A 14,520-nucleotide genomic window follows, 5' to 3' on the forward strand; every position below is an offset into this window, starting at 1 on the left:
TTCAAAATAAACAATTTTTTATGTCAATATTTCTTTAATCAACGCTATATTTCTACAGAACCGTGTAGCTTCGTACACTGATGGGATATGGTATTGCCATTTTTTACACGTTTACACGTTTCATCTATTGCACTAATATGTATCGCAAAGTTAACGCAATTATTTGATTTTTTTTTAAAAACATAATTTTCTGAAACTTTTGAATTATCAATTTTTTTTAAAATTAAGCTGCTTCTTGAAAAGTTTTCAATAAATACAAAGCTTAAACTTATATTTTGATTATTCACCTCTAATTTTGGGAGTTCGATCCAGCTCTCCTTTTTATTTTTGCCTATTTTCGAGGCTTCTTTCCTTGTAATTTCATCTGCCGTAGGTCTGATTTACTTTGTAATGAAATATATAGACAATCTTTATCAAATCAAACACAAATCTAATATTTATACTCATGATATTTGTGAGAATTTTAAGAGAAAACAAGAAAATTGGATTTTTACTACATATGAGTAAAACAGAGCAGCGGATAAGGCCGGGTAGTCGACACGTGCAGGGCTGTGCCAATGAGGGACTCGTGAGTTTGTCTTTTTTTTATTAACTTCTGGATCGCTTCGATCTTGACTTCTGGTACAGTAGAAGTATTGTTAAGAACTCGTCATCAGAATTCGACTCAGAGCTCAAATGTCTTCCCTTGCGCTTTGCTGCCCTACAAGTGTTCACTGAGTCTCAACTTGCGCCTGACCTAACAATCGTTCTGCTCAAATGCAGTAGCAGGAAACAAAGAAGAAGATAACAAACAATAATTAATGATTTACCACATATAACCACGATATAAATAAATACTAAAAAAGAAATACATTTTTTGATTGGTAAAAATGGTTTGGACATGCCAATCAAGATGTTTTTGATGACGCAAACTGGTATTTCATTACAATACAGATGACTGAATATTTTCAGGGGGGTAAGGAGACCAGCTTTAACACCTCCTACCAGGACCGGTCAAATAGTTCATATATATCATATGTATGATACATCGATATTCACTTATTTTTTATTATTGTTTATTATCTGAGAAAAATGTGTAGTCTGCCTTACCTACCAAGACCAGTCATTTGACTGGTGGTACGATTTATACATTTTTTTAATAGTTCCTCTATAAAACTCAATTCCAAAACTATAAAGTCGTTACAAACGAAAGGTAATGTAGTTGTGGCACGATTTTATCCTATAAGTGCCTTAGGTTAGTGTTTATTCATATTTTTATAGTTAGGACGGCATCTTATATATAGATAAGAAGAATTGATGGATAACTTCGAGGCGCAGTTATGAACCACGTCCTAGAAAATATTGAAAAATGTGTAGAGTTTAATGGTGGATATTTAAAATCTGTAATTTTTAAAACATAATAAACTGTTAAAAACTGCATTCAATGAGTATTATTTTTCGGAGATTTTTACTTCTTTTACTACAAAATTTCTAATCACTACAGTGTAGCGAAAAATGTCACATTCCACGGCCGGACCCTGTATAATAGCACCAAATTTGGCGCAAATGTGACTGACCAAATGTCAAAAAATTATTCGGTAAAATCTTAATCTCGAAGAATTTACAATTGGGAAGCCTATTTGTTAAAAAATCAACGAGAAAGAATAAAATGTAGATTATGAACTTTCGAATGAAAAAAATATATTTTTATACCGGTAAGCTGGCTATTAGTTAGAATTCAATATTAAAAATATAAGTTGTGAAATACCGATCATTTGACCGACCGCGGTAGGAATAATGTTAAACTGTATGTTGTAAATTTCCATATGATTTTTTTTCTGTATACTTCTTCTCAGTGCTCGTCCTGGCTTGTTTTATAATTTAATGCTTGTTTGCTATATTTTTTGCTGGTTTTCGTAATTTACTTTTGTGGGTATTAATCGATAATATTTCTAGATAATCATCACTTATTTTGTTCCGCTTTAGAGAGGAAATATAATTTTTGTTTTCCGACTTTCGATTCCATATTTATATTAAGCCCCATCACTTTTCTAATTTGGAGATTTTGTCTTTATACTAGAGCTGCTTAAGTTCCTTCTCTTCCATTTCATCAGAATAGGTTATTGTTTATCAAATTTGACGTGAATCTGAATGTTAAAACTAGTTGAAAAGTGAGGATTTCAAAATGTTCATAGTAATATTTTTTCTATTCAATCTACGCTAATTATATTGAAAACTTGTCTTAAAACAGCTTCTTTTTCACTTACACTGAAGTAAAAAGAAGTTTCAAAGTGCTGGTCGTGCAAAAACTTGTGGTAAACGTCACACGGATGTCAAAAAAATTCTAAATAATTAATCAGACACCCGTTTCACTAGATATATTAAATATAACATTTAAAGAAAATGTTTGATTTTATTTTTATCATAAGAATAAATTGTTGAAACAATATTTAATGTTTTTTCTTTATTTGTTATTTTCATATATCCCTTTTCATATATCTTTTTCAGTCCAAATTATGAAAGAATCTTTACATTACTGACACTAACTGACAAATCACTACAGAGTATTACAATTCATCACACATATTTCGTTTTAATCTAATTAAACATCAATAGTATAAATATTGTAATAATTGAATGACGGATTTATATAACACAAAAATAAAAAATTCACTCAAACACGATGAATAGTGCTAGGTTTGGATACAAAAATAAAATCCGAAAAATGAAAACACCAAAAGTAGTCACTGATTCTTTCAATAAGAAATCCGAGGAAAAAAATTGAAAAACCATTTGCTTCAATTCCGTTTTAAAATCTACTGAATTGAATTTTTTTACTAAAAACGTAATCAGTGAAAATTCTGTAATTGTGGGAAAGAAATATATATATTCCAGTACGAAATATGTGGATACGTTTTAAAAATATAACATTCACAAAGGGGGACATTAAAGAAAAAAAATGACGAGTGCTGACTAGATTTATACAACAGTTAACATGTTTCATTAAGGCATACCGTGGTTGTCTTTATACCACGAATGGTGTTTTTTTTTATTTTTAAATTATCATACAAAGTAACAAAAGGGCAGCTATGGTTATAATAGCATACATTTAAATATTCTGATATAAAAAAACTAACCCAAGCCCACAAATCTTTGTATGAGAGTTACCTTAAGTTTCATAGCAAAAGTGATCCCAACAATAATAGATATTTATAAGTATCTTTTGTCCCGTAATATTTACATAGACTTTTAACAGTATTTCGTGAAGAAAACTCTACTAAATTTCAAAATAAACTGTTAAATACTCTAACCCCCTAGATTTTTCGGATTTAAACATTTTAAGATCTAAATTTCAAGAGATAGCTCGTTATTTACTATAATTTAATCACCCTGTTGATATTGTGACCATTGGAGATAAATTTATACTGAATTAACTGATTTTGCCAAAATAAATTCACGAATAAAAACAAAAAACAAGTGGATACTGAACATTGCTCCCATTTAATTCACAAATTAATGCTTCAATTTTGTTATTGACCACAAAAACGTGTTTCAAATCCGGACTATTTGATGGCCATAAAATAAATGCACCATGATTAATCCAGAGATCGAATTGGTCATTAAATTACTCTTCAAAGTCTATGCAGGAAGCTGCGTCCAAGTCTTTAGTAGAAACAATAGCTTCAAAAAGTGAGCTACCTCTGGCAGTATCTTCTATGTATGTTTCTCGTATAATGTTAGATATAGGACCCAAAATTTTTTATGGAGTCGATAAAATTTAAGCTTTTATAGATTTTCACGGGGTTGAATGTTTTTACGTGTTTTTATTGTTCATATAAAATGTTTTATTGAATGTAATAAGTGTGTAATAAACTTTGTAGTTTGTTGATTTATTAACGTCTACCGCCCCAAAACTTTGTATTGCACGTGCCAGCTGGTCCTTGAAATTTGAAGGTCACTTACAAATTGAGAAACAGACCGAGTTGTGCATATATTCGAGCAAAAAAACAGCTACAAAAAAGATAATAAAAAAGAGGTATTTAAAGGCGTTCACAAAATAGTCTATATGAAAAAAATATGAATCTGACTCATCTCGTTCGAACTGATAATCAATGACCACCAATTTTGGGTAAATAAACACCTTCTGAAAATTCGAAATGCATCTGTATGGTATAGAGGTGGTTAGAAGCTAGCTCAAATTGGTGAATTTAGTATTTTTTAGACCACCACGAAAAGCACTCACCATTTTTCATGCGAAGTTGCTAGCAATAACCATGTTTGCTCAGGATTGTTTGATTGGAGACCTATCTAGTAGCACTAAGGTATACCACGAAGCAGATAGCCTTGGCAAAAAAGAAAGAACGATTCCTTATTTTGAGCCAGACCATCATGGGATGCCACATCAATAATGAACTGAACGGATGGCTAAAGAATCAGATGCAGTCTCGCTAGAGCAACACTCCAGACCCAAAACAATTTAAAAATATGATAAAATATCAGCTAAGAACTCTGAGGAACTTTTCGAGATGCCTAGAAACAACATTAAAGTGGTGACACGTTATTTCCCTGTGAAATACGACTTTAAGACGATAGGCATGACAGAGGACGACAGCTGCAGGTTGGGAAGTGGACTAAAACCCAGAAACATAGCCTCCTTTGGGTTTATGTATTTTCGTGGCAAAGCAAAGAGTCACGCACAAAATATCTTTTCAGGTATAGGTACAGAGCGGCTGGAAAGCTAAAACGATACCCTAAACACTTTTTCGTGAAATTATTTTGAAATAATTTAGTTACAAAATTAGCACAGAGTACTTTTCATAAATTATCGCAATAGTATGGATGGATTGTATAATAATTTTCTCGTTTATTTGTGTCTTTCATATGACTTCTCAGTGCGCATATTTTTGATTTTTTTCTGGCCCTTTGGGGACAGAATTTCAAATGAAATTCAAAAAGAACTGAGTCTCCATCTATATATAGCTCGAGTACTATCTTACTGTCAATTGCATATATGTAATACTCTTATATGGACAGTTGGTATGGGGAAAAACATTATGGTGCCAACAATATTCATTTTCTCTCTCGTTCGAGACACTTTATCTATACTGCGCATGCTTGAGAATGCGTAGAACCGAGCTGGAAGCTCGGAGGATAGAGAAATCGTTGCCATTCTGTCTTCCTTAGTCGGAAGAGCTTCCACTTATAGATACTGTCCATATGATAGTATCACATTCATGGTCAATTGCCGATTTGTTGTAGAGATCTTAAAAGTTTAATTCTTTGTAAAATTGATGGTTGTATGTTTTGGACAGTAATAACAATACATATAAGTTATTGTTATTACAAGAAAAATATATTCCACAAGAACAAAATGGAGAGTTTGACACTGTAAAATGGACATAAAAATTGATCTACTTGTCGTACACAAAAACACAAAAAAGAAAATGCTATTTTGTACATTATCTATCCGTACTTATATACAGACCATTTTATTTGTGCTAAAATATAAACTTTAGATTTTCTTACCAAAATATAGCGCAATATTTTACAAATTTTTGTGTAGAAATTTCATTATTCGTATTTGACCTGTAGAAGAAAACATTTTGACTAAACAGGTCGTGGGATTGAATTAAATGTTTAAATTCTACAACTTAAATAGGTAATATTAAAACGTTACATATCTAGCTTTCTTATAATTAATTATTAATTGAATAAATTACAATAAATAAAAAGAGGCAACTAATAACAATTATGTACAGTTTGACTAGATAACAAAAAAATCACCATACATTCCGAATTTCACTGCACAGCTGCTCTATGTAGTCAAATCGCTACAACAAAATCATTTCTGAAGCCCTTCACACACTATCAATTTATTCTTAATTAGATCTTGACAGATGGATTGAAAATACATTTAAATTGATTTAAATATCATTTAAAAAAAATACCTGAACCAATTTTTTGAAAAAGAAGAAAAACTATGAATTTGAAATATATTAGATAAAAACTAATTTATTTTTTTTTATATTACACTGGAAGTTTGCGATTTCATGCCAAAGGGTGTTTACATTATTTGAAAATAATTTGAATTTGAAATATCAAAGGTTAACAGAATATCTCAAGAAAAAAACTTATAATTGAAAAAGGTTGTGATATACTGAGCTCCTAAAAATAAAAAAAATCACTTAACATACAAAAATTTGTTAATAAATTTTTTTCTTGTATTGACTATGATTAAATATTGATTTTTAAATATTTTAAAAAAAGATAGTAGAAAATTTTTTAATAATTAAATATTTTTTATTGATTTATTGATTGTTATTCCTTCAATAAATGATTTTTAGTTTTTTAATTCAATTACAAGAAAACAGTATTGTTTCTCAATTCCAGATAGAATAGTGTTCAAATATACATTCTTTTAAAGTCAATTTTCCAAAATTTAGCGCCACAAAGTATGAAAAAAAATTCTATACCTTGAGGACACTTTTAAATATTTATATTTCAATTTTTTAAATAATTTTCTTGGAACGTCCTGAACTATAAACAATATGAACGGGGCTTTCCAGTAAATTAACAAAACTGCAACTTTTTCAATACATTCATGATTGGATCAAAATATTTCAAGGTTTTTTGGAACTTGAGGCTATTTAGTACTTTTTTCTGCTTCGTTTTGCTTGTTTTAACAGATTACGAATGTTGTACTAAAAAGGTAGATTCATTTTAAAAAAATTAATACAGTATATTTCAATTTTAGTGAAGAGCTTTGTTTCATTATCAATATCTGTATTTTATTCTAAGAGATTTACGCGGTTTGGTTATTAAATAACGAGACTGTGGTCCTAGAGGGCACCCTAGACGGGTGGGGTATCTAGATATCTTGTCTATGCACGTCCCAAAACACGTTTCCGTCACTATTATGGTATTTGTGCAGTAGTGGTTTGAAACGAACGTGTTTTTTTCTCACCATGTATGACGAAAAGCAGGAGCAACATATCAGTCTCAAATTTCTCGTTAAATTGAAAAAAAATCCGACTGAGTGCTATAAATTGTTGCGAAAGGCCTATGGGGACAATTTTCTATCTCGTGCGCGTGTTTTTTAGTGGTGTAAGGGTGAAAGGGTTTTAGTAAGAGCCCAGAGAACACTGAAGATGTCCAGCACCCAGGTCGTCCAGTGAATGTTTTAACTCCGGAAACAGTGATCAAAATCAACCAAATTGTGTGTGCAGATCCTCGGATGATTGCCGAGGTTGTAAACGTCGATAAAGAAACGATTAGAAAAATGTTACACGAGGAATTACACATGAAAAAGCTGGTGCCGAAAAATCTGACTCCTGACCAAAAGCGCTTGCATCAACGGGTCTGTTCAGATTTTCTTGAAAGGTTAAAAAAATATCTGCTACGAAAGGGACCCGATTTGAGTCGATGGAAGCGGCAGAGCTCCTAAAGACCCTCACCATAGAAAATTTTCAGCACTGCTGCGATCAAACTTGTGGAAAGTTGTGAGGCGAGGGGGGAGCATTCGAATGTAGAATAATTTTTATAATAAAACCCTTTTTCGTAACCAGTCTCGTTATTTAATAGCCAGACCTCGTATACGGAATATTGAAATATATTCATCATTTCTTTAGTATCTTATTTAAATATATAAAATGATTTCATATAAATTTTTTCATCCCGATTAATTTCGAATCGATTTCGTTGTAAATAATACTTCAGATTTTTATATTTATATTTTAATATTATATGTTATTGTCAGAATAAATTAAAATTTTAATTTCATTGACTAGCATTCTGCAATAGCAAAAACTAAAATTAGTGTTATTTACAAGTAGTAAAATCGTCTATTTGTATATTTTTCCATATATTTTGATTGAAAAAAGTCTTAAAACATAATGGAAATTATTTAGAAGAAATAAACCAAATGTTCATTCTAATTTCACATTTGTAATGTTGCCATATTTACTGTTACCAGTCATCTTATTTTTCAAATGTTTTTGTTACGCAAATGTTATTATTTTGAACGAATTAACTAGTTTATAAATATTCAAGATTTTATGAACAATATTAGAAAAAAAAATTAAATCTTTTTGGAGCTAGTTTTGATTATAAATGACTCTAGCTGGACAAAGTTAAATGTATAGTTCGATTATGAAAACAATAAAGCTGGCAAAAATCTCAAATGTTGAATAATTAATCGGGCTCATCCCCAATTTGATGAAGATCCGATTATAGACTTTCAGTCCAATCACCGATTGTTTTCAGAAGATTGATAAAACAAAGTAATAATAAAAAAAGAAAAATCATTCATGCCTCCTATGTTAGATACAATGTTTTTGAAAATAGACAATAACTTAACAAATTGTTTTCATTTTGCCCTACTGCAGAAGTATCTTATGTTTCTTATTTTCTATTGATGTCTTTCTATTGTCAAATGTTCAATTTAATTATCTTTAAAAAGAGTATTTTGAAAGATTATTCAGATACTTCCCAATATAACTGACTAATTTTTAAAGTATCAGTTGTATTGTAATGATATGATAAAAACCAGTCAGTTAGGCTCAAACTTGTATTTTTTTTAAATAGAAATATCAATTTCTCCTAACCAGGATAAATTTTACTTTTGGAATGTAAAGATATATGGTAACAGAGAAATTTCATCGATAAACATAAGTTTCTAGATTAATTCTTCAATCCAAAAAGGTGTAAAGATGAAATAATTTTGACATTCAATTATGATAAAACCAAATATTGAAATTTACATAATTTCGTATCAAAGTAGAAACTGTTGTTCACAAATAGAAATAAATCTGTATTTATACACTATTTTTAATAAACACACCCTAATACCTGACTGCACAAAACCGGAAGCGCAATATAATAATTAATTTTGTACTATTGGTGAATGAGGAATTACATAACTCAATTTATAATATAAATAATATAAATAATATATATAAAAGAATGTTTTGTTATCGTATTCGATAAAATTACAGCCAACAACTTATATCTCCGTGTAAGAAAAGTCAAATTTTCAACAAAAGTGCTATTTAAATGAATTAGAAGAACTGATTATTCTAATTATACAATAACTTCATGTTTGTAAAACCCAATGTGAGCTGCATCAATTCACTTTCCATGTGTTTGTGAGAGAAATCGTCATCATTCTGTCTTTCTCAGTCAGACCAGCGTCCACTTATAGAAACTGTCCATATGGAAGTATTACATATATGATATGAAGTCAAATAATTGTATGATCAAGTCAATTGCTGTTAATGAAAATTAATCAGTTAACAAGAGTTAGCTGAAGCACAGATCGTGAGAAGTGTTTCGAGAAATTCTGGAATTAGATGCAGGCTCATACTGCTCCTCAACTGATAAGGGCCCACCGTGCAGCTAGATTAAGATTTTCTTTGCAACATAAGACATTCAACAAATTTTAGAGGAAGATTTATGATGTTGTGGGGTGTAATATCTCTAAGGGTTTACACAGAGTTGGTACTGGTAGTTGGAGTATCAATAATTGTTCATAGGAACAGAGATTTTAGAGCCACATGTTGATCCTCATGCCCCTTTTATTGGCAATGCCCTGACTTAAACTCAATTCAGTATGTGTGGAACAATATTTATGGAATAATAATTCATATATTTAATAATATATCAATTACATTCGATAATTGTAAAGGATGTCACCTACCGTGAGAACATAAGGATATTAACTCCTCACAAAGATGCCATAAATTATGCAACATTATTTACACAAATGTTAAGAGATTTGAATTAATTACCAATCTGCATTTTTGATAGGTTTGATTTTACTATTATCTCAATGTTCCCCATAGATTTTGTTTTTGAGGATTAAGTAACTCAGATAGATATATCCAGAATATAGCAAGTGCATTGATGTCAAAAGTAGTTAAGTCAGAAAAAATTAATTGATGTTTATATTTTCTAGTTTCATTTTAGTAAAAATATATGATCCTAGATGAAGATGTGATAAATTTTCTTAAACTATATATTTTATAAATTATTATGAATTATTATTGTTGTTCATTAAATTAAGGAGCCATTTAAATTTTGGAAAGTTTGACTTTTCCAACAGTTTTTGAATGTAATACTGTTCTATGATCAAGTTAATAATTCCAATTGTATTATATACAAATTTTGAGGAGAATTAAATCTCGGGAATCTGAGTTTTCTGATATTACTGTTTTTTACCCAACTGTACAAGTGAAAATTGATAATGGATAGGCAGTTTAAGAGGATTTCATAAAAATATTGAGGAAAATACTACAAAAATGTCTTGAGTGTGTTCAACAACACAATTGTATACTTTGATTATGGAAAATTTTATTAGATTCCTTTTATCCAATGATATAAACAGGAAATGTAAATTGAGTGCTTTTGGATGAATAGAAATCAAACTTATTCTATTGGGCTTTTGGCTTTAAGTAATTTAAATCAAAAACTTACAAATATATTTTGGTTTTAATCACATTGTTACATATTTTTTAGTATCAAAATGTACAAATTGTCTGTTACTCAACCTTAATGTTATCTGAAAAGCCTCAATAGATTCAAATTGTCCCAATCTGAAGTCCTTCGACATTTGTATGTTGATAAAATGCTAAGATAAATCACAGATTGAGAACAATAATGCCTATATATACAAAATTAGAGAAACTTTGAGTCCTTTTCCAAATGTAATACAAAATAAATTTATATGAGTTATTTGCATAGGGCAAATTATTAAATTGTGGTTGTTATTTGAGAATCTGGTATTTATCTTTAGAACTTTGATATATTTGTAATTCTTGTACATGCTCAGTATTAAAGGATTGTCTTATAAATTTGCCGCAAACAAGAAACAAAATGTTAGGTCAAATACACAATTTGCTGAATCTACACTAGGCTAATTGTTCTAAAAAACGCTACACTTAAACAAAGTGTCACAGCAATAACAAGTGACGATCGCGGAACGCATGTCACAAGACGTCATCTTGATCATCCATATCATTGTCCATATCGCCATCTTGTTCTAAGTCATCTTGATCCATTCCAGGAGACATCTGTTGGTGTAGCATTGATGAGGCAGCTTTCGGGTCTTCGTCTTTCCATTTGTCCATGGATCTTCTTCGTGCATTCATGAAGAAGTTGCCCACTGTTGTTGGTTCGAGACCGAGTTGCCTAGCTATCGTTACCTGCATTTCCTTCGATGGCCTTTTCGTCTCCTAAAATATAACAAAATTTAAATTAACAATACAGCTAATATATAAACGGTTGCAATTTTCAATTAGAAAATTGCTGCATTATAGTCAGAACAAATCATAGTTTAAAAACAAGTCCTATTTTTCACAAGTATAGTTTCATTTATTTGTTAATAGGATAAAAAAGGTAAGTGATTCCATTATGTCTTTAAAAGTTTACAAATAACGAAAAAAATGGCAAAATAGAAGAAATTATACAAAATAATAAATCAAAGATACCTAACAGTTAATCAGTTATTTCATTATAGAAAAACTAGAAGGAAACCACAAAAAATAGAATCATCGTAGAGTCATAAAAAAAGTTGTTCTTAATGTGAATCAACCATATATGTTGAGGTGATAATAAACTTAGATGAGTCTGTATCCAAATTTCAAGAGGCGCCGTGGAGCCTCCATTTTGATCTTCGCATGAGTGACTTACAGTTGTCGAGTGTCTGTCATGGCGCAGGTGTGTCGAAATGATTAGATTTTCACAAAAATTAGATTAAAACGTGCATTTCGTTTAGTGTAAGCTAGCTAACACTGTAATTGTTATTTTCCGATTTTTCAGTGTGAACGATATCGTGAGCGGTCAGAACGTGTAAAAACATTAAAAAGTTTAAACCTGAAGGTATTTTCTTTCACCAGTAAGTTCACTTCACATCAGAAGTAACGTGCAAAACTCATAGATTACTGTATTTTCAAATTTACCGCTGAAGACAAGATCAAAATGGCAGCTTACAACATTAGACTCTTCTCCATTTCTCTGGAATCAACTATAAATGCTTTTTAGGTTATGTGACTAACGTCACTGTGTATCCTAAATGTTTTGTTTACATTCTCTTTCCATTTTGATAGAAAAAGTTGAAAATATAAACATTGATTTTTTAAAATTACATACCAAAATAAAAGAAGAGCGAACTGGAACTGCTGCTAAGTAAACCAAACTATAATTAAAGTCCGTAGTTGCGTCAAAAACATAACCTCGAAATGGTAAACATTTTTCTACCTAATGAGCGCTCTTTAATTTTGTAATATTCAACTGGATTTGAAATTACAGTGGCTTTACAGAAACAGTGTTGTCGCCATGTTTAACCCAAATTTCAATACAAAATAAATTATTTTCGTATTTTTTTAGTTGAAAATACTACCGAGCCCTTGAAAAGCTTTTAATCGAATATTTGATAATATATATTACGATTTCATAAGCGTTATTATGAAAAGCACAAATTCCAAATAAACCGAGTTTAGATGAAACATGGCGGCTACTTTCATGTGTCCATGTTGTCTCTATGAAGCTACGATAGGATTTAAGCAACACCTCACTTCCATTAGATGGTACAGATGAACTCTGTACAGCGGTTTGTCATTGATATTCGAAAGATGGCGCGTCGGATTTTTATTTTCGATGTCTGGGTACAAACAATAAAAAGTATAAAGGACGGGTATTAAAAAAAACTGACCTTGGTCAAGATTTTCTAGAAGTAATTACAATAAAATAATCGATAGACTAATAATTTTTTTGAAACTATTAACTTATCGCAATTGATATTTGAGTATCAAATTTTATCAATATATATGTTGCACAAATAAACAGTATGCAATTACTTGTGATAGTGAGAAAGGAATGTGCCAGCTTACATTTTTCTAATTTAACAATGTGGGGGTAGGAAAATAATTATTTCCACAAAATATCGATTATATAAGGCATTAGCGGCTCTAAAACATTATTCTATTAATCATACACAAAACGTTCTAAAAACTATGATCTGTAGATAACCTTGAACTTATTGGAACCGTTTATGTGATCTGAAACAAATGCTTAATATATGTTTTTTAATGGGGGCCGAAAGTGGGTTAATGGCGACAATATGAAGTACACGCGAGGTAGTGGATTACACGCAAATAAATAATAATAAAACTACTGTCTAATGATATCTTTATCTCATAGAAAAAATCCGTCTCCTGTTATTTTCAAAAAATTTGAAAATATTTCCATTAACCAGTTTTTTTATGAGGTTATCCGTGCTCGTCTTCATATATTTTTCATGCAATCTTTGAAAGATATATATTTAAACAAACTACTATGTACAAAAACTTCTTCATCCCCATTATGGGTTATTATTGCGCGACGATCTTGCTTAATCGGAGTCTTTAAACCCTCAAATAAACCCTTCAAAAAAACTTGCGTACGATTCATGACCAATTTGTTTTGCAAGATTTTTGTGATTCTGTTCACTGTAGAAACAAATGTCGGTTCAAAAAAAAATTCAAAATTACAAAAATTCTTGTACTAGAATTTCTAATTTTACCTTAAAAATAGCTTGTAGGGTACGGCGTTGAAGATCGGTAAAAACTAGCCTCGGTTTCTTCGGTGTAGGTAGTTGTTCCAAATTGCTGGCTGGGTCCTCTTTCCGTTTGCAACCTAAAAAGCAGATGACTATTTTTTTGTAGAATGTTTGCGAAAATATTTTGAATCATGAGCAGTACAGTTGCAATTCCATCTAAAGAAAACTTAGTTATCTAAATTACAAGATATTTGATATAATATATTTAAATAGAATCACAAAAGTAATGGCAGAAATTTACAATAAAGGTATATAAAAAAAACTGAATCAACTTTACTTAATATTTTTGGTTAATCTATATATTATAATAAAGTAATACTCACTGCCTCGCTGAGGTATCTGCGCAGCTGTAAAAATAAAAACAAATAATTAGAAAAAAAAATTGTTTTCAATAAATTTTTATTAATTACATTCTGTTTAATAAATTTCCGTCGCCTTTTTTTGTAATATCTTATAGTACCGCCAAAGTTATATAAACATCAGAAATCAAATTTACTTTTTTTTATTAAAAAAGTTTATGGCATGCGTCTCAAAATGCTAAACATACATCAGCTGCTTTTGTTATTAAGATGCCATGGTAAAGAATTTCTAAATAAGTCTAGAAAGAATATCTCTTTCATATAGCTTCAATTTAAAACATCCCAAATAACATTAGCAACAAAAAATTGCCTAAATAGGATAGCCAGATAAAAATTTAGCCACAACAGGAGGTAAAATGTATCATCCTTTTTTTTAATCACTTGATTACCTGAAATTATATTTATTGTATGATACTTACGAAGTGTGATCAAAAATAGTGACAAGCTGAACCCATTTTTACTTGTCATTTTGCTAATATAGAGTAATATCTTTTTTTATTTGCTATAGTTAACGGCATAGTAACTACGAAAGCTAATAATAGATCTATGTGAGATAGAATTGCCCAAATATCTTCACTTGGAGGAAACTGA

At 30.2% G+C, this 14,520-nt stretch overlaps 1 protein-coding gene across 2 annotated transcripts in view; it reads right to left on the reverse strand.

The window, feature by feature from the left end:
- Nucleotides 1-20: 20 nt before the first annotated feature.
- LOC130897583 (homeobox protein onecut) overlaps nucleotides 21-14,520 on the reverse strand; it is a 38,371-nt gene continuing 23,871 nt past the window's right edge. Inside the window, exons 2-4 of one of the 2 annotated variants that reach the window (XM_057806519.1) lie at nucleotides 13,894-13,917; nucleotides 13,535-13,647; nucleotides 21-11,207 (exon numbers count right to left, since the gene is read on the reverse strand). In XM_057806519.1, the coding sequence (XP_057662502.1) occupies nucleotides 10,962-11,207; nucleotides 13,535-13,647; nucleotides 13,894-13,917 (383 nt within the window). In that variant the 3' untranslated portion in view covers nucleotides 21-10,961. The remainder of the gene's footprint in view (nucleotides 11,208-13,534; nucleotides 13,648-13,893; nucleotides 13,918-14,520) is intronic. The other variant, XM_057806526.1, reaches the window with a different exon arrangement.

The sequence above is a fragment of the Diorhabda carinulata genome, chromosome 1 (genome assembly GCF_026250575.1).
Source record: "Diorhabda carinulata isolate Delta chromosome 1, icDioCari1.1, whole genome shotgun sequence".
Classification (NCBI taxonomy): domain Eukaryota; kingdom Metazoa; phylum Arthropoda; class Insecta; order Coleoptera; family Chrysomelidae; genus Diorhabda; species Diorhabda carinulata.